At 40.6% G+C, this 21,993-nt stretch overlaps 1 protein-coding gene across 1 annotated transcript in view; it reads left to right on the top strand.

Moving 5' to 3' along the window:
- The window catches only part of PLPPR1 (phospholipid phosphatase related 1), a 234,163-nt gene that overhangs the window by 169,279 nt on the left and 42,891 nt on the right, over positions 1-21,993 (top strand). Inside the window, exon 3 of the mRNA XM_004580948.2 lies at positions 8,573-8,761. Within this exon, the coding sequence (XP_004581005.1) occupies positions 8,573-8,761 (189 nt within the window). The remainder of the gene's footprint in view (positions 1-8,572; positions 8,762-21,993) is intronic.

Genomic DNA, 21,993 nt, shown 5'->3' with positions numbered 1-21,993 from the left:
AAAGAGCATGTGTAGTGGGATTCTATTTCATATATTTGAAACTCAACCTATAGTTGTGTGTGTTTATATGCTTAGAAAATAAATCTTGAATATACACCAAATATTAATGGTTAATTTTAATTAGTAAATTTTACCCAAAATATGTAAACAAATAATAAATGCTCTCTTATCTGCATGATCATTCCTTAAATATGATAACCAGGACTGGATTGGGCCAAACCCTGGATCTGGGAACACAATCCAGTCTTCCAGTGTGGGCAACAGGAGGTCAATTACCTGTCCCATCACTGTTGCCTCCCAGGGTTTGCATTAGGAAAATGGAATGTGCAGCTGGAGCCAGGAGTGGAATACAGGTGCTTTTTGATGTTAGCTGTGAGTATCTTCATTACTAGGCTAAATGTCCGCTCCTATTGAGTAAAATCTGATGCTGTATGTTATAATTTATGTATTTGTAAAATAAGATGTTAGGGAGAGAAAGACTCTGAATTCTTGCTTGGCTCATAACTTGCTATTATAATGCAAGGCCATTCTATGCTATCCAGTATCCAGCCATGTGTGGCTGCTTTAATTTACACAAATTAAAATGAAATAAAATTAAGATCCCTTTACTTGGTTGTACTAGCTGCATTTCAAGTACTCGGTAGGTCCTGCAGCTTGTGGGTTGTTCAGTGGAAGTATAGGTATAGAACATTTCCATCAGTGTGAAGCGTTATTCCCATGACGTAAAACATCTGTCAAGCTAGATGAAACTAGATGCTCCCTTGATTGCTGTATTTGGGTAATTGGCTTCATTTAGATGCAGCCCCAGTGCAGCAGCTGTAGGCCAGAGCACCTGTGATATCTGACAGTCACCAGGAGTTTGAGTGTTTATGTATGTAGGACATTTAAAGTGTTTGGTGAGACAGATAACTTATGGAGTAACTTTAAAGAGAAATAAAATTTTCACTTTTAAAGAAAAGTAAGAACATCTATCATTTTTGAAATGCTGAGAATTAGCTGTTTTAATTAGAACAAAAATCAAATTGGTTGAAGAAAATGTTGTTCCTTTTCTTGCTCACCTTATTCTCAACTAACTTAGAAGTTCACTACAGAAACAAAAGTCTTGTTACTTTCTGGCTAGGGAATTTAAATAGCATATGCACTTGCGTTTAAAACTGTATTAGGGTAAACATAAAAAGATCTATCTTGTTTCCTTCATTTTTTTTTTTAGTTTGAATCTTTAACATGTTGCTCCAGGTGCCATGCAAAATAATCAGTGTTTTGTTTTCATTCTAACGTGGAATCATAGAATCATTTCTCAGTGCCTTTTGTTCTAAATAGAATGTATAATTCAAAAGCTCATGAGAAAAGAATTTCTATTGTAAATAAACATTTTTAAGAGATGCTTTCATATTTAAATAGAAACTAATCATGTCTTGATCTTTCAAAATCATAACAGTGTAGGTCACTGAAAATATCCCATATGTTTTGGAATAGACAGTAGTAGCTCTAAATGCTTGGAGTTGTATGCTTTTGTGCAATCATTGCTATAAATGTCTTGGTTATTTTTTGAACAAAAGATTAATAATTCATTAGCATACAGCATGATCCTTATTTTTATACTCATTCTGTTTTCTTTTTCAACTATTCAGATTTTGCCCATGCTTAGGGATTGTTTATCAAACTCACTATTCATTAATACTGACACTGCTAGGACAATAGGATGCTAACTTTAGACTGGTTTTTATTTGCATTTGGTCCTCAAGTATGCCAAGTTGAATCATCTTAATAATCATTATGTGATACAATCATTTGATTAGTTCTCCTCTTCATTCCATATTTACTGTAATGTACTTCTATATTCTTGAATGTGTGTGTCCTAAAAAGTATAGTGTGTTAACGTGTTTTCACTTAAATATCATTATACTACATTTTTTTTTGTTTTTTTTTCCTGTTTTTCACTTGGAGATTTTAAACTTTGGTCAGTAGAACATGTTGATGTAGAGGAAAGAATCTAGACCAGGCTTTACAGAATCAATACTGACTCTTCTACTTACAAGCTGTATGATCTTGGACTAGTTCCTTAAATTCTAACTTTCATGCACCTTATCTGAATAATTGAGTTAAATTAATAACATTTTCTTCATAGAATAGTGAGGATTAAATTCATTATTTAAAAGAATATTTTGTGAATGTTATTTAACAGTTGTATTACACTCCATCATACGATGTTTCTTATTTTACTTTTATTCTGTTACTTCCAGCTCTTTCACCTTTTTTTTTATCAAACAGCACTGTATCTTCATCATTATTTATTTACACAGACCTAAGGTTTGCTCCTCTTTTGTACCCACGAGGGAGACCACTAGGGTCAGGGCATTCACAGGCTTTATCTTGCTAGGCACTGGCAGAATATAGTTCAAAATGTTTACATTGATGTTAACTCACTTAGCGGAGCATGATGTTCCACTTACTACATCATCAATTATCCTATAATTGACTATAACTCTGTATAGTCAACCTTTAATAAATTTTTGCCAATTGGTTAAAAAAAAAGGCATTCCACTGTTTTGATTTTCCTTTCTCTGTTAGCGAGCCCATGTATGTGAGTGCTCAGCACTTGGGTTTCCCTTTGCGGCTGGTAAACATTGAATCCCAGCTTTGGGAGGTGTAGGCATTCGTGAAAGAGAGGTGTTTATAAATTTTACGTTACCAGCTGTTTAGTAATTAGCTCAGAAAATTCCTGAAGATGTAATATTTAGTCCTTACAGGATGGCAGAGCCCAGCACCAGCAACTGCTGGATTGCCCATTCTGTTACAGGTTTATTGATACTTCACTTTTTTTTTTTTGGCCCATGTTTCTATCTTGTTTTGTCTTTTTGCCTTGAGATTTTTCTATAAATTATGTCTGCCAAATATCTTGAAGTTTATCAACCACTGTTAACTTTGTTGTTATTTTACTGAACAAAATGCCTTGGATTTTGAGGTGATAAAATCTTTTTCCTTTTCACCTTGTTCTGTTTGCTTTCAAAGTCTCATGTAAAAAAAGGCACATCATTCCAAGTTCATTTATCATCATTTGTTGAATAACCCCAATAACCCAAAGGTCCAGTGAAAGGTTCTCAATAAGATACAGACCTTAACAGGTACAGTTACTGTGTGAACAGCATCTGACATTGCAAGTGAAGGCATGAGCCTCGTATTTGATCACCATCATTGCAGTCTTTCCTTTCTAACTGGTTACTGGGATAACCAATGTGACTTTCTGCTTTCTAGCCTCCAACCAATAATTTTGAATCCACTTTCTTGGTGCCAGCTAGAGAAAGTATAATTTCTAGCACTAAGTGTGCGACTCTAAAATATTTTATAGCTATCTTACTATATCAATTGCAGACTTTAAGAGGCAGTGAAATGACATCAGAGGTTCAGCATGTCTCCAGCATGCATGTGATCTGTGAACAGATGTCTTCTTTGTTTGTAAGAATAGGGAACCTTTCCTCTGCCAAGTGCCATTTGGATGTTTGTAACATCATGGATGGGCCACACAAAATACCAGCTTAGTTAGCCTGCTACTGATGTACTGAATTTGGAGTCCCACTTGCAGTTGCCTTGGCAGGGCTAGACAAAATGATTTGGTGTGTCATATACAATCCATAGTTTTTAAAATCTAAGCTGAGAGAAATTATCCCTAGGATGGAGTCTTGTAACATTGAGTCTATCCACTCTACTTTTGTGAGCCGGACACTTGATGCACCATTCTCATTGATCCTCTCAGTGCTGTAGTACCTATCCCTTGAAGTTCTCGTTAGCCCATTTTTCAAATGAAGAAACCCAAACACAGGAATGTAGGTCACACAGTGTATCTGTCACTTTTTTGTCACTAACAGTATCATGAAGCAAAATATTTCATCCTGAAAGCGGCTGTCTTTTGATTTTAAGTATGGATATGTAAAATAAGTTTATTTCAGTGAAAAATATTCATGCATTGCTTTTATAATAAGATATTCCTGTAAGCTTTTTAAAAATTCCTCATATATAATGTTACAAATACTTCAAATTCTTGGCCTTGGCAAATGTATGATAAAGAGAACATACTCTGCTTAATGCAGAGATGCAATTCTAAGAATATAATGTCTATTTTTAACCTTCTCTTACCTTTTTAAAAATTTTTGAGATAGTTTATTTTTAGATTTCATTATAGTCAAAGATGTAATACTCCACTAAATGACTGCAACAAGTAAAAAGACAGTAACTCATCAGGTATAAAGGTAAGGATTATAAACACGAATCAGAAGTATGTCCATTTCTCGTTGTAGTGAATCGTAAAATAATCATTTAAGCTATAGTATCATCCTTAACCATTTTATACAAAGTTTGACAAAATTATACTTACAGCAATACTGTAGGCATTTTTAAATTTTTGCTTCTACATATAAGGAAGAATGTATGGTATTTGTCTTTCTGTGCCTACCATATGTCACTCAATACAATGTCTTCGAGTTGTGTCCATTTAAATATAAGTAGTAGAGTTTCATTCTTTTTATGCCAGAATAATATTCAGGAACTTAAAAATTGCAAATCCTGTCTTTTTATCACTTTTCTTGTTTCCTGTTCTAGCTTCTTACAGATTCTAGATGTAGTGAAAGTTGATTTAATTCCTATTGTGAGCAAAGTAATTGAGGAGGAAACATTCATGACCTCAGGTGTCAAATGGTGTGTTAAACAAAGATCCCCTTGAACACCCTACCTGAGGTCATAAATGTTTCCTCCTTTAAGAATTTTTCTTTCTGGTTTGGCCATAAGCTATCAATGCTAATTAGTCAATCAACAACTGTTCTTGGCGTTATCTCTGAGCCCAAACTTTAAAGAGTCCTGTGAGAGTGAGAAATTCCCAGTCTCCCCAATCCAAGTAATTAGTGATGCAACCTAAGAATGGCCTTCCACACAGAGAACAGGTGTCATTGAATATAGGAAGGTGGCAGCTGCTCCCAAGTGGGATTCATGCTGCAGGTGTCTGTCAAACTGATGCAGAAGGGGATTATTGCTTGAGGGAGAAAAGCATACCAAAGGGTGGAAAGGCCAGCCTGATGTCTAAAGACCATGATCTTGCTCCACCTCCATGGAATATGTTTAATCCTGTTGAGTGGAGGGATAAGGACATTCAAGGCACGAAAAGTACTGTATCAGAGCTTGACATGGTTGTGATGCAAACAGTGTTTGAAGACTCCAAGGAACAGCACATCTTAAATCTGTATGAAAAATATTTCTGTGCGAATCCTTGTGACCTTGCAAAATCAGGTTACAAATATAAATCAGAAAAATATTAATGACATTCTATCCTGCACATCCTTGGATACTTAAACGTTCAGCTTGAAATATGCCCCTTACATTGCACCTCTATTTTCCAGTACCATTACCAGCCATCTTCCCAGCCAAATATCTTCCCTGGAGACACAGACATATGTCATTTCACTATTACCCAGGGTCATCTCTTCACCATCACATATCAGATTATATAAACTAGTGCTCCACAATTGTTCCAGGATCCACAACCTACAGGAAAATGTGGCAGTATCAACCATGACATGCTGGCATCTGTGTTCTTTAAAATAATCAGTGCACTTTCCGAATTAGCTTTTAATGGTAGAAGTGACAGCTGAGCAAAGTCCCTGATGTGTGAGCTCCTTCCACCTTGTTATCCTCCCAAAGCTCTAATTGCTTCTTACACACTGACATCTCCCACCTTCCCACCAGTCTTTGGGCCTGGCACAGCCTCACCATCTGCTCATGTGACACCAACATTATGGCCTCCCTTCATGCATCCCTAAATGGGGCTGCGGAAGATAACAGAGATGACCAGCACCAGCTGGCAACAGTGACACAAACCTAGACAGTGATGAATCATGGCTCAGGACAGGGAGCCAGCAGGGCATCCACGGAGGCTAATCAAGTAGCATCATCAGCGCAGTGAGGCAGATCTCTGTGCACGAATGTAGACTCAAACTGTTTTTGTTCTACGCATGCAACTTTTTTTGCCTACTGTCTGCAATGTTGTGACAAGAGAATGTTCAATAGACAACTAGAAATCAACAACTGGATTTTCTGTTTGCTTGAAAAGGAAGGGAATGTGGCACTTAAAGAATTTGAGCATTACTTGAAAATAAGAAGGAGGCATTTCTGGCTGTTTAGGGAAAGAGTCAAAGCGACCTGCTTTGTGCTGGTGGATCAGTTCAGTCCCCTAAGCTGCTGAAGCTCTTGTGCAACTTCTCTGTCCTTTAGGGCTCCAAGATTATCTTTGAATGCAACCACTTGCAGGACCTTTCATTCAGGTTTCTCCATGTTGGTTTCAGAATTAAATCAATCAAGCAGCAATTCAAGATCTATTCATAGATATTAAATTTGGACATGCAACATTACTCTTACAGTTTTATATTTGCTGTTAAAATCTGTTTTAAATTTTTTCTACTGATTTCACATTGACTCATTTTTTTTAAGATTGATTTTTATTGGAAAGTTAGATATACAGAGAGAAGGAGAGACAGAGGAAGATCTTCAGTCCATTGACTCACTCCCCAAGCAACTGTGACGACCAGAGCTGAGCTAATCCAAGGCCAGGAGCTTCTTCCTGCACTCCCAAGCAGGTGCAGGGTCCCAAGGCTTTGGGCCGTCCTCGACTGCCATCCCAGGCCACAAGCAGGGAGCTGGATGGGAAGCGGGGCTGCCGGAATTAGAACCGGCACCCATATGGGATCCTGACGCATTCAAGGCGAGGTCTTTAGCCGCTCTACATCTATCTTTTATGCAGCTTAATTCTACCTGCTCCTGTGCTTTTGGGAAGAGAAGTAATATATGATCAGTGAATAGCTGCAGACCTGGAAAGACATGTAACAGTATCCAAAGATTAGTGGCTGGTCAGGAATTTGTGACAGGGGAGGCACTGTGGTACACTAGACAGAAATGCCAGGCCAGAAACATTTCCTATACAAGGCATATTAATGGGTAGGGTGACCTGTGACCTACTTCTAATGAAAGCCTGACCATCCTGTACCCAGCAGAGAACTTTACCCTGAAAGATCCTTATAGGGGATACTTAGGAGTTTATGCTTGAGACACATTACAACTAGGACATCTGAAAGTTCCCTGAGGCATCGTAAGAGTGCTGATCTAGATCACTTAGAGAAAATAGTACTTTGTCATGATGGATAGCAACTGCAGAGGTGGTGTTCTGTAAGTGGAGGCTGGTTCCAGAGCAGGTGCAGTGGTGAGGCTGTGCTGGCTTTGAGCTACTGTGCCTCCTCACATCTCTTCTGTTTTGAGTAGGCTTAAGTTTTGATTCCTTCTTTCAGATCATTTTTTGGTTTTGTCCAGGAGATGAGAAAATATGTTTCTGACACTTAGACTAACCAGCCTTGTCATCTAAGGTTTTTCATTCCTATACTGGTAATAAAAATGGTAGATTGCATAAGCCCTGAAAATACTGTAGCTTTTTCCTCCTTGCCCTCTATGAACTTTTTTTTAAAATAGCCATACTTATATAAAGAGATTTTTCAGGTTCAGGATTTTTTCCATAATGACGACTTTGGTACTTGTAAACAACTTAGCATTTAAAGTATTTTTCCAATTTAATATTCCTACTTTCGCTAATCCAGGCACCTGTTTCATCTTCCCATGGTGGTCTAGTCCATTTCTATGCCTTATCTATGAAATAAAAGTTTTAGATTGAAAAACTTCATGGTGATACAGGGAGAAATCTTGAAGCCCTGGTTTTTCTCTATCTTTGTCACCAGCTGATCTTGACATTTGTGTTTCTTAATTATGAATAAGAAAATCATGGCTGCATTTGCTTACCTCCTCAACTCTGTATAGCTATTAAAAATCCAAAAAGGCTATTAAAATATTTAAGCCTTATTGAGAATCTGGGGTATCTGAGTCAAAACAAAAGGATTATTTTGTGTCATATCTAAGTCTTATGAAAGATGTGTCTATAATAGCAATATCAGATTTTAGGTTACAGGAGTAAAGCACTATGGAAAATGATAGAAGTGATAAAAAAAGATGATAAAAGCTCTTACAGAACACCAACCAGGAATTTAAGGTGTGGTTCTCAATAGCTCCCTTAGCCTGTCTAGGCTTTAGTTTTCTTGTTCATTCATTCATGCTTCACTTTCTCTAATAACCTATAAGGTAAGTCTCCCTCTACGATTTTATGAGACTTTTCATGATCAGATCTCACATCTCTCTAACCAACACATCTACCACTGTCCTTTGATGTTGCACCTCTATTCTGAATGAAGATTTAGTTTTCTCCTGGTCTCCATGCCTCTGCTTGGAGTGTAGCTGCAGAATTTGGCATGTCTACAAGTCTGGCTGTGAATGCCCTTTCAGATGGAAGCTGCTCATTATTGTGCTGGAGGGTTTTGATAGCCGATGTTAGCAGGCAGGCAGGCAAGCTCACAGCCCAGAATGCAAGCAGGCATGCATTCACCAGTATAGGAGCAGGAGAGCTGCTGGGTGATGGAGGGAGAGAGCTCTGAGGGGTTAGACTGTTCCAAAGCCCTGCTGATGTCTCTGTATGGCCATGCTGTATTTTCAGCTTGTCATCATGGCTGGGACAGTGCTGCTTGCCTACTACTTCGAATGCACGGACACTTTTCAGGTGCATATCCAAGGATTCTTCTGTCAAGATGGAGACCTAATGAAGCCTTACCCAGGGACAGAGGACGAAAGCTTCATCACCCCCCTGGTGCTCTACTGTGTGCTGGCCGCCACACCGACCGCTATTGTAAGTATTGAAGCAGAGCCTTCTTTATGGCTCTGTTTCTGACTAATATCTCCTGTTTTTTCTCCTCTTCCCTCCATCCCTGGGCAAACACCAGTATAGTGTAAGTGGCCACAACAGTGAGGTTTCCCACGAGACCTCATAAGAGAAGTTCTCGTCTTTGAGGTGGCACTTGCTTTGGGCATCTGAATTAATACATTTTTTTAGGAAATTGGGTGAACTCATTGCTCTCAAATTTTTTCTTGTTGTTCCTGGGGGAAGAGGAGAGACAAAGGGGGAAACCACTCATGACTTTCCACATGTTCCAGTACCCAGGGATGAAGAAACCTCATATCAACCCAGAGTCTCTATGTGTACACATTCTGAGGGTTCTGCCCAAGTGGTTTGAAAATTTTTGAGATGCTGATTTCACCCTCCCAATGTGTATTGACTCCATTCACTGAGATTTTTTTGCTGTCATTGTTTGGGGTAGTTGTCCAGTTAGTTCTGTTTTTCTTCTGCTACAGCACCAAATGAACTGCCATATTCTCCTTTTACAACAAGGCCTGTGTCCACTGTTCCACCTTTTTCATTAAGTAGAACATGTTCTTGCAGGCAAGTCTCAAGGACCCAGGCCAAGCATCCCAAACACCGCCCAAACCCAACACCCACCTAGTAGGTGGGCCCCAGGACCTGAGTCCTGCCAGATGGCTCCAAAATCTGGGCAAGGCAACCCAGGCTCCACCAGTTCCCCTATCCCCGGGGCTCAGGAATCCTTCCCCCATCATGCAGGTAGGTGGACCCCAGGACCTGAGCCAGTGTACCTGAGCCCTGTCAGATTCCCCATCCCTGTGACTCACGAATCCGGCCCCCACTGGGCCCAGGCTGGCGTGACACATTTCACCTCAGCGTTGATGATCTTATTGCACAGCCTGGCCTTGTCTAGTCTTCCCCTTGTTCCAGCTCCTGCTGGTGGGTGCTGCAGCCTATCCCAGTTCTGCCCAGCCCAGCCTGATTGCTGTCCTGGTCCTAATGTGAACTGGCTTGTGTTGCAGCCTGATCTGGCTCCTCCTGCCCCCTATCCTGGTCTCAGATCTGCTAGTGGGTATTATGTGCTGGCCCAGACTGGTCTGTCCCCAGACCTCACCCACACGTATGCCAGCTGGTACTATGACCTGACATGGTCCAGGCTGCTCCTTGCCTTGCTTCTTGTGCTCACCTACAGAGACTGCATCCCAATGAAGGAGTTTCCCAAGATCCTCCATTGAGTCTCCTCCCAGTGGCAGTTCCCGTGCACACCAGTGGATCATTGGTCCAAGTTGATTTTGTCTACCTCCTGCCCTAGCAAGAACAGTGCCCATTCTCAACTAGCCACACCCATTCTGGTTTGTCTTGTTGGTTGTTGCAGCCCAGCAATGCCTGGTCCATGCCCAGACACAGCTTTCATGTAGTTCAGCAGGAGTCAAGAGCTAGTCTAGCCTGTTCTACACCTAACTCTCAGGAGTACCAGTGGGGGCTGGAGCGTAGCCCAATCTGACAGTCCCAGTGAACACCCACACTGGTGCAGACTGTAGCCATGTCCAACCAAGCCTGCTGCACCCATTCTCATTCTCACCAGTGGGAACCCCAACCCAGCAGGCATGCGCCTTAGTTCCCCAGCAAGGTCTGACCCCACCTACAGTTCTTGAGTGAACCAGCAGAGATTGCAGTTCCATGGGGTGAGCCCACACTTTCCCCATAGATTCTGCTATCAGACCCACTTCTCTCACCCTTGTTCTCCCCTCCAAACCAATTTACTTTCAGTCCCCTACTTCCATAGGCAAGTCCATGACGTGTGTATGCAAGTCCCTCAGCTGTAGTTCCTAACCTGGGCATAAAAACCACTCACTATCACCTGAGATCCCATCATTCCCCTGTAAATCAAGACCCTTCAAACCGTGAGGGTACACCACTGAGTGGCCAAAGGGGCTTTGCCTGCCTTCAGCCGGGCAGGCCTTTTGCGGGGGAGCCACAAGGCCTGGCTACAGGTACCCGAGCAGGTTAAAAAAATGTTTAATATGTTATACATGAATTCAATCATTCCTTTTGATATAGGACATTCACCCATGTTTTTTTAAACAGCTGCTGTGTGATCTTGAACAAATGTGCTGTGGGTTGTGTGTGTGCGCAGGGTAGATTCTGCATGAAAGTTCTGCCACTCACAGAAAGTCTCGGCTTAGAGTGGTGCAGACGCCTCCAGCTGGAATTCCCCATGGTTCTGATGGCACTTACAGAGAGGTCAGGCTGTGCGAAATCCCTTGACCTGGGTTTGCTGGGATTCTCTCTTGCTGGTTCTGTTGAAGTTACCCCACAGTTTAACTTCTCACTTTGCTTTTGTTTCATCTATCAGGGGCAAAAAAAAAAATTGGCCAGTTGTCCAGGGAGACTGCCTTAGGAGCACTCAATTGACAGACCTATGTTCTCTGGTCCAGTGATTCAGCATTTAGACATTCCAACTTGTGTTTAGTATAAAACTCTTATAAAATCTCAAACATTTCTGTGTACAAATGTGATAAAGGCCAGATTAACAACAGATTTTGTATGAATTAATGTGCACAAGCTCCTAAAAATTAACCTTATATTTAAATTCTGCAGCATAATATTGAGGAGAAATTATATAGACATAGTAAATCATAATACTTTAAGTTCAGTTAAACCATTGATCCAGGCTCAACAAAGTCCCCACTTCAATGGCAATATGCTGCTGTAGGAACTAAAGTCAACACTGAAAAACTGCCCCGTGAAAAAGTACAGTGGTTAAGAACACAAGCTTAGCATTCCCACATTCCCACATGTCTAGCCCAGACAAAGTGAGGATAACTGACTGCCTGTGTCTGGAGTTGGTGCACCTGCATGTGCTGAAGGCAGGCAGCAGGGCAATAAGGAACACAGCCAGAAACCAGCCACCTTCACCGGAAGACAAATTCCACAGAGAAGCCTCCTAAGACCTTGTCTGCCTGGTTCTAGCGAGGTGTGCCCTCATGCCAGAGGGAAGTAAACTCTAACCTCTTTCCTTAACCTTACCCTTTCTCCCTTATTCCCACCACACTGGGAATTGGAAAAAAAAGATGTTCTTTCATGTACTTTGCAAAGCAGCAATTCTTGCCATGATCTGACCTCTTGGGGTTTTTGTTTTGTTTTGTTTCGGTGGGTCGACCTGGCAACAATAGACTGAGACTGGAGCTGGATCCTAGCTTACTCCTGCATCCTCGGCCCATCATTGCCCTGTGCATACAGACGTGCTTTTAGCATGCTGTGCTGCCTACCCCAGTGTCCTCCCTGCCTCCTCTGCAGAGCAAGGAAACAGCATGTACCGTTGCCTAGATTTTTCCTCTAATTACTCTGTGTAATTTTTGCACTTAAAAACACTCAGATTATGGGCAGAAAATTAGAACTGGAAAACAATAGAAGTATCAACAGAAATCGGGGGCCTATTCTTTGAAAGCAATATATCTATCCCTCCTGGCTAGTAGGGAAAAAATTAAGGGGATTTTCAAAGGTTTGTGGAAAAGTATAATTCAAAAATAATATACATTTTCCATAAACGTTTTAAACCTCTAAAATCCACCTTTTTATCATTCTATGCCAATAAATGCTTATAAATCAAGACAACTTCTAATATGCTGTAAACATAATTTGCTGATAATGCCTTAATGATGTACAAAGCTGACTAAATGAATAGACCAATATTCTAAACGTGTCTAGAATTCCACTATTACTAGGGAAACATAACTATATAAATTATCCTAGAGGCTAAAAATAAATGGAAATCTTGTATGTATAAAAGCAGGAAAAGCACAGAGTTTGAACACTTAGAAAACTGACAAATACTCACAGAAGTGTTCCCAGAAATAACAGCAATGTCTGTTTGTATCAGTATTCCTAACATATAGAAAAGGTGGATTTATTTATGTAAAATTTATATCAGAAGAAAGGTAAAGAAAGACTACACAAAAATATTTGCAGCCTCTGAGGCTCAGGGGTAAAAAGCCTTAAGGAAAAAAAGAGAGCTTCACAAAGTAAAATCGAGAGGACAAAAGACAGTTCATAAGACAGGCTGAATATAACCATTTCTAAATTCGTCAACAAAGAAAATAAACTTGGCAGTTGCTTTCAGGGAGAGAGCACCAGCTGTCAAAGGGCCAGACACTTTCATGTGATCCTGGTACAAGTATAAGCTGAAATTCTTCCTGAAGAACATCTCATCCAAGACATATTAAGAACTTTATAAGCTTCAGCAATAGTCATTAATTCCCTTTCCTGAATTTTACATTAAGCAAATGATCTGCATTGTGTACAAACCCAAAGCTATGCGTATTCATCTCCATGGTAGTCTTGGTAGTGAAAACCCTGAAACTAGCTAAATACACAATGCCAGAGGATTGGTTAAATACATTAGAGGGACAGTTCATGTATTTTAAAAATTGTAAATGGCATTAAGTCATAAGGAGGTTTCAATTACTAAGATTTTTTTTGGAGTAAAAATCCATTTATGGTCGTGTGGATATAATTGTATGTATATTATATGAAATATTATGATTTAAAATTAACCTTCTAAAACATACTCCAAATTCTGTTGGAAATAATTATGAAATGAACATCACACCTCGTTATTAAAATGCAAAATTGCCACTTCTAATGCACAAAACCACGCACACCTAAGAGGCAAAATTAGAACTTTTAGAATATGTTTCTCCTCTCTTCTTTCTAAAATGTTTCTCAGAAATTCTTCCCTAGGCTGTTATAGTTTTGAATTTTGTCTGGTCCCTTGATTTTCCCCACATGACACAAATTGTTCTATGGATCAAATGCTGTAAGGGGAAGCCTAGAGGTTGTGGTTCATGCTGAGTGGAACATGAAGAACCTACAGCTCGTCCTCTACTTCTTGGTTGTGAAACTTCCACTGCTCTCCTCTGGGGTGAAAAAAGGGACCAGTGATGCTGACAAGCTTTCAAAGTATGTTCTGAGAACTATCTCATACAAGACAACGGTAAGAACAAATCTTAGCATTTAAATAATTCTGCAGTCATTGCTTGTAATAACCCAGTGACAATAGAAGGGGACACCAAAGCACAGATAGCATATTGTCTGCCTCCCTTTGTTGTGGTAAATAAATTGCTGTAGATTTAACTAATTAACATGACTGGATGACAGCCTCCTGTTTGCTCCATTTTTACCACCCCACCCCCATGTCCTAGGAGCAGGGTCTGGTCACAGGTGATGGGTTGTGCAGTCCTGGCAGCAGAACCTGATCTGTCCTCAAGGACTAGAAGTAACTGAGCAGCAGCAGGGCACAGAGTAGAGCTCAATGCTCAGGGTTCACTTCTGCCCCATCCCAGTGACATACAGCTTACCTAGGAGTGGCCCTGTGGGGGTTCTTGGAGCACAGATCCCTGGTGCATACCTCAGGAACTACTCTTGCTTCCAGCGGGCAGCTTTCATTCTTCTCTTTGGTTTGGTCTGCTGCAAGAGGTCCAGGTCTCAGTCACAGCTCTCACCTAGTAACCCTATGACTACTGGTAAGTTGTGTTCCCACTGTGGGATAATAGGATGTTTGGCTAAATGATTTCTAAATACTTACAGTTCTCATATTCCATGATAACTAAGAAGAAAACATTCTGGTTAGAATGCCCTACCCTACATGGTTGAGTCCCAACTCCCAAATTGTGACCTCCTTTCTGGAGCTCAGTATTGAATCTGCTCCTGGTGAAATATTTCACAGAATTGAATTTTTATTCCAAGGAATAATGAGAGAAGGACTCAATTTTGGCTGATGTTTGTGATACTAACTCGTTTCAAGTTTTAGAAAAAAACGAAAAAGCCCAGCTTGCACCTGTCCTTGCTTTGCTGTGCATCTTGAAGCACATTAGCGAAGGGAGAATGTGGCACCCCGCACAGCTTTGTCTCTAGCTGAGCGTTAACGCCCCACTCACACGTGCAGGGACGCACAGGAAAGGCATGAAGAAAGTCGGCATGTGGTAAACATGTCATTTCTTATTTCTCTCGTTGTACTTTGCTGTCAGAAAAAATCAGTATCATACTGATACAAGACCACTTGGGATAAACTGTACAGGGCCAAGACCATTGCTGTCCCAGATCTTTATGAAAGGTTAGAACATAAGGGATTTATTGTATCCAGAACTGTTAAAATTAGTAGCTTATTCCTCAAACAAATCTGCAGGATGTGGCTTCCCCACCTGGCAACCTTGGCTAACTCCTGCCTTGGGCCTTCTGAGTAACCCTATATTCTCAGAGACAAAGAGAGAGTGAGCCTGTTTGGCTAAGAAGATTTACTTGACAGAGAATCTGAGTTACCTTCATTTTACTCAGCCCCAGCGGCACAAGGCATGAGAAAATAGCTCTTAAACCTTTTTTCTTGGTCTCACAATGAAGTGACAGGGGAGTATTTAGGATTGAAGCAGCAGAACATCTGACTTTCAGCCCAATAGAATTGAAATAGCTTGCAGTTTATTTGTGAGTGGACATGCATGCATATTTAAGAATTATCTAGAATTTCCTAGGGAAAGAATAAACAATTTGATTAAAAAAAAAAACTTGGTGCAAATTGTGACTCTTCATTAAGGGATTTCTGGGCACTAAGTCCATACAGCAAGTAAAACAATGTAAAGATATTGGGCCCGGCATGGTAGCCTAGTGGTTAAGGTCCTCACCTTGAACATGCCAGGATCCCATATGAGCGCCGGTTCTAATCCTGGTGGCCCTGCTTCCCATCCAGCTCCCTGCCTGTGGCCTGGGAAAGCAATCGAGGATGGCCCAAAGCCTTGGAACCCTGCACCCGCGTGGGAGACCTAGAAGAGTTCCTGGCTCCTGGCTCCAGATCGGCACAGCACCGGCCATTGCGCTCACTTGGGGAGTGAATCAGACGGATGATCTTCCTTTCTCTCCTCTCTATATATCTGCCTTTCCAATAAAAATAAATAGATCTTTTAAAAAAAGTACAGATCATAAAGTGAGCTCTCCCATGCATGTCTGTTGGCTAACAAGGGACAGCCACTGAAGCCATGGAGGCATTGTCCCACCTCATAATCTGCCTCTTCCAGAAATACTTTATCTGTTGAAGCACCTTTAACATTTGGTTCCCATCTTTTCCCTTTTTGATATTAAAATGAAGTTGTGTGATTTTAAAAGAGACTGTTTTCAACCATACTATTCATTGTTGTGGAAAACATTTTCAAACATTTAAGAAAAAACTTTCCCCATTCTCTGTCCATCATGCAGGTGTATGCGCCTGGCCCTTTATAGCTGTGGAATAGTCTCAGGGAGAAGAGCAGAGTCATGCTCCCAGCCTTTGTAACCCCGCCTTATAGACCGCAGTGGGTTATTATGTTAAGGAGCACAATTTGTTTCTTAAGGAGGTTATTGTATACCTTAAAATGTTTGATTGTCAATTTGGTGATTACATAAATTTTTTTAAAAGGTAAAATGCATTATATTCAGAAGGCACAGTAGTAGAAAGAGATCTGTCTACTGGCTGGTTCACTTCCTAAATGAAATGGCAAGGGCTGGGGTTGTCTGCAACTCTATCCTGGTTTCCTAGGTGGGTGTCAGGGCTCAAGTATGAGCCATCCTCTGTCTTCCCAGATGTGTTAGAGAACTGGATTGGAAGTAGAGCATCCAGGACTTGAGTAAGTGCTCTAATGTGGGATTCTGGCCTTGCAAGCTGCAGGCTGACCTGCTATGCCATAATACTGGCCCCACATTTTAAAACTGAAATGTTGCATTTTAGATAAGTGATTTTAAATTTGTTTCTCTTGTATCTCCTTTCCAGAAAAAGGCACAAAAGAAACACTATGCTTTGGGAATGTATGGTACCACCTTGGAGCTAGATTGCATATAAGTTCTCAAATGCATTCTAATGAATGGACAAGTGTGGTTTCTGGAGTAAAATCGATAGGGAGGCTCCAGCTTATGAAACACTTATCCTCCCAGTTACGGAATTATTTCCAAAATGCTATCATGCACATCGCCTAGGTTCCATGAAACAGAAATAAAGAACTGTTGAACCGATATATTGTGGCAAGGGGAATAGAGCTTCTCTGTCAATTGGGGGTTATTAATAATCTGTCACTAAAAACCAAGCCCAATGGGAAGACAGTGTCAGGACTGGCAGCATTCTGTAGGTAAATACAATCTACAACCAACCAACCTGCTTTCTTGGAAAAACTTGAATAGAATAAAAAATCCTGGGTAGTTGAGGGTCCAGCAGGCCTGGGTCACCTAGCCCGGGCCCTTAGGCCCACCTGCAAGAACTGGCTCACCTCAGGGGAAAAGGCAGTAGTGGACAACTGGCCCAGATCCACAGAGAGGATGTGGCAGCCCTTTGATGCCTGCAGAGGACATCTGGTACTACAGCATAGGAAGGAGAACAGAACGAATTGGACAACTACTGCAGCCCAATGATGACAGGAAATATCTGGGCGAATGGAGATGCTAAGATGGACTGTGTCAGCCAATGGACATTGAAAATGTTCCCTTATCCTTGGGTTGACAAGACTGATAACATGGCAGAACTTTTGAGCATATGCCACATCAAGACCCTGAGTTAATATTGGGTGGTCATTCCCGATCCCTGGGTATTGAGGTGGTTGGGAGGCTGGGTGTGCCTTATCCCGTTATGTGCTCCGTCCCCTACAGGAAAAAAGCAATAGAAAACTTGGAAACAATGATCACACCCAGTTTTCCCTAACCGTTGATCCTTCCTACCCTGATCAACTATGTAAACATCATCTAAAATAAGTTTTTAAAAGAATCCTGGGGACTGAGAGTTCTGAAGCTAGCCTAGTAATGTTAGAATATTTGAAAAATTTAGAAGCCTAGAGAATAGTAAGCAAAATCTTCAGTTTCCTTCAGTGACTCCAACAAAAAAGGCAGAAATGTTACAATTCAGAAAAGACCTTAGGGGTATCTTTGTATGGCTCCTTTATTTGATGGATGAAAGAGGCCAAACAACTATTGTAAGATCAAGCATCTGGCTGGGGTAGAACCAAGCTGGAAATGCACCTTATATCTGCGTATAGTTACAGCGCTTCCTCCTCAAGAAGAGATAGCACAAAATGATCCAAACCCGTGGAGAGGTGTAGGGTCAAAAGTCTCCAAAGAGATTTAGTACTAACAAAACTCCTTCCACACCTCACAATAAAGCTTTCATAGATTCAAGACAAAAAAAAAAGTAACATATAAGGCTGTACTAATTGGACTATCGAGTTTCTCAGCAGAAAACCTCAAAGATCAGGAGAATAGACTGATCTATTTAAAAAAATTCTGCAAACCAAGAGTATGAATGAACATTCATAAAAAATGGAATTAAATTATTTTTGCACCAAAATAACCTTGAAATGTATGCATTTAATTTTTGCACAATACACATCACATTTTCCATGAACTTTTGAAGACTCCTCGTATCTAGCAAAATTGTTGTTCAGAAATGTGGCACAGAGATTTTCCAGGTAAACAAAAGCTGAAGGAATCCATCACCATGAGATCTCATGAGTAATACTAGGGGAGTTCTTCAAGGTGAAGGGTAAGAACTCTTAGTTAACACAAAAACATCTGAAGTCAATCATTTACGCAAAATCAAAAATATTGTAAATGTGGTATGTAAGTAAATCAGAACTTTAGGATTAAGCTAAAGGCCAATGTTATTAGCCATAATAATTTGATAAAGGTTATAAAATTTTAAAAAACTGATCTCAAATTCAAAAAATGAAAGGAATGAAGTAAAAACCTGAAGCTTTTTTTCCCCAATGAAATTCAAGTTGGGGGCCATTATTTGTACCACAGCAAGTTAAGCTACAATTGGGAGCTATTATTAAAGTGCTGGTTCAAGTTCTGGTTGCTCCATTTCTCATCCAGCTCCCTGCTAATGTGCCTGTGAAAGCCACAAGGATGGACCAAGGCCTGGAAGGGCCCAGAGGAAAACCAGTGGTTCCAGCTTTCTGTCTTTGGCCTGGCCCATCGCCAGCTATTACACCCATCTGGAGGTGGAAAATAACAAAACTCTTTTTTTAAATCACGTCAGCATAAAATCTTTCATAAGACAGTGATTGCAGGTCTAGTGATAACCACAAAAGCACACATTATCTACATATGCAAGCAAGGACTTAAACATACCACTGAAGAAAATCACTTAACTACAAAGGAAAACTATGAGAGGAAATACAGTACACAGGATTTATAAAACAAGTGAACTAATTATCAAAGAATAATAAGGCTTTGGAATATAAATTTTAAAAATCACTAATTCAGCAATGAAAACACATGGAGCGGTTAATTGGGCAAAAATAAAAGAGCCAGCTACATGCTGTGTGTAAGAGCCTCACTTTCCCTGTAAAGACACACAAAGACTAAAAATGAGGAAATAGAAAAAGCCTAAACTATGCAAATGAAAAAAGGGATAAATATTCTATCAAAGTGCTATCAGGTAAAATATATTTAAGGAAAAGCTTAGAAACCAAACAGAGGGGTCATTACATAATGACAATGAGATGCATGTGGCAAGAGGAAATGAGAAACATGCATCCAACACCAAGATGAATACATAGAGTATTAATAGCTGTGAACAATGATATACTGCAATAAAATCATGTAGGGGACCTGAGTACTCCACTTCCAGCAAATAAAAGATTCAGAAAGAAATGGATAATTTCCTCGACAAAGCCTACCAAGATTAAGTCATGAAGAAACAAAATCTGAACAAAAACAAAGATATTGGATCAAATAAAAGCTGAAACTTGATGACTTCACTGTTATTTCAACCAAACATGTATGAAAAAAATACCAATCTTCAAAAACTCCCTCACGAAATTAAATAGGAGGAAGTGGTTTCAAACTCATTTCACAAAGCCAGAAATACTAGAAGTACCATAATATCAAAGCCAAATATATATACTCCAGAAACAGTACAGATAGAGAGGGATAATAGGCCAATATTCTTAATGAACAGATATATAAAGATCTGATGAGATGCTAGCAATTCAATTCAGTATCATTAAAACCAAGCATTCACCAGGATCAAGCGCGATGCATCCTGAGGATTCCAGGATGACTCAGCTTGTGCAAAACCATGCGGCACATCACACTAACAGAATGAAGGCCCAAAACACACAGATTCAAGAGTTGCCAATATAGCTGAATAGAGAAAAACATCTTAAGAAAGATTGTTTATTTTTATTGGAAAGGCAGATTTACAGAGAGAAGGAGAGACAGAAAGATCTTCCATTCCCTGGTTGACTCCCCACATGGCCACAGCAGATTAGCCCATTGAATCATTGCACCAGGCCTAAAAAGTTTTTGATATCGACTAGTAAAAGCTAATGAAAGATAAGCGGATGAAGTACATTCCCCAGGAAGAGTCAGAGAAGTCTGCAGTGGGACTTCTGCAGACAGCAAAGGAATGCCGAGAAGCAGGCTGGCCAGTGTAATCATGGAGCAGTGAGCAGAGACACTATGTCAGGTGCATCCAAAGAGAAAAGTAGGAGCACAACACAAACGAGAGTCACTGGCAACATCGCCTCAAGTAGGATCTCATACACCACACTGACTCCAGGTTCCAACTAGATCTGGAGTGGGAGCAAGAATTCTTTCCTCAGTTCCTCCACAAAGTGCTTCTGGACCAGCTGAGAAAGACCATCATATTTAGATCACCAAAGGTCACACGAACTGTGGCAGCTCTAGAACTGTGCCTGGTTCTGTCCAGGCAAATGTTAACATGGATTTATACACTTGATACTATCACCTATTGTCTACTGACTTTGACCCTGGGCCGGTGACCTGGCAGGAAGCAGCATATGCATCTGGGACTCCCACCCTTCTGCAGGCTCCAAGGTGCCAGCTGCTATGGTGGAGTGCAGGGAATACCTCTGCTTTCTCTAGTCCAGTCAGGCTCATGGGGCTGAATGAACCCTGAGCACCCTCTGACTGGGAGACTTATGCACAAAGACTGTAGAAATTCTCTAACTGCATGACAGTGTGGTTTGTAGCTGGTTCTCTGAGCACACAATTTCCATTGTCTGTGCACAAATCTTTTGCGGGGTACATGTGGTGGCATGGATGTGGGTTGTAGCCATTATGGGCTAACCCTGGGTGTTAATCACCATGAAAGAGAAAGTGAGGCTATGAATACACTAATAGTCACAATTATTACCTCTCCCATGTTGATATATGAGGAGATCCACCACATGCAATGTACATGTCACACTGAACTTTCATCCAGCACTTGAAAACTGATCAGCATGTTGGCCTACCTAGCACATCCCTCCAGAAATCTACAGTAGTCAATTCTACCAATCCACAGAGGTGTAGTTGAAATACAAGCAAAGAAACAGAAACGCTACAGGAGAAAAATGTTTCCTGAAATCCCTAAAAATGCAGACATGTAACACACTGGAACACTTAGGGGTAGGCCCTCACTTCCTAAAAAAGACTCCAGATGCAGTAGAAATCAAGACCAAAATAAACAATTGGGACCTCATCAAACTAAGAAGCTTCTGTACAGCTAGAGAAACAATCAACAAAGTAAAAAGGCAACCCACAGAATGGGAGAAGATCTTCGCGCACGACTTAGGTGATAGAGGGCTGATCTCCAGAATATACAAAGAGCTACAAAACAACCAAAATGTCAAAACAAACAAGCCACTCAAGAAATGGGCACGGGAAATGGGCAAACACTTCACAAAGGAACAAACCCAAATGGCAAACAAACATATGAAAAAATGCTCAAGTTCCCTGGCAATAAGGGAAATCCAAATTAAAACATCAATGAGGTACCACCTAACGCCAGTAAGACTGGCCCACATGAATAAAAGCACCAACGACACTTGTTGGCGAGGTTGCGGGGAAAAGGGAACCCTACTCCACTGCTGGTGGGGCTGCAGGCTGGTACAGCCTCTATGGAAATCAGTATGGAGAATATTCAAACAACTCAAATTCAACATACCGTATGATCCAGCAATAGCACTCCTAGGAATATATCCAGAACACTTGTTCTATGAGAAACCAACATGCACTCCTATGTTCATAGCAGCACAATCAGTAATTGCAAAAACATGGAAACAACCAAAATGCCCATCAACAGAGGATTGGATAAGAAAGCTATGGTTCATCTACTCCATGGAATACTACTCAGCTATTAAAAAAAACAAAATGCAGTTCTTTGTGGCCAAATGGGCCAAACTGGAAACCATAATGCTAAGGGAAAT

Source organism: Ochotona princeps, chromosome 14 (genome assembly GCF_030435755.1).
Source record: "Ochotona princeps isolate mOchPri1 chromosome 14, mOchPri1.hap1, whole genome shotgun sequence".
In the NCBI taxonomy this organism is placed as follows: domain Eukaryota; kingdom Metazoa; phylum Chordata; class Mammalia; order Lagomorpha; family Ochotonidae; genus Ochotona; species Ochotona princeps.
The sequence above is the reverse complement of the archived record's forward strand: the minus strand, read 5'-3'. Positions and strand labels throughout refer to the sequence as shown.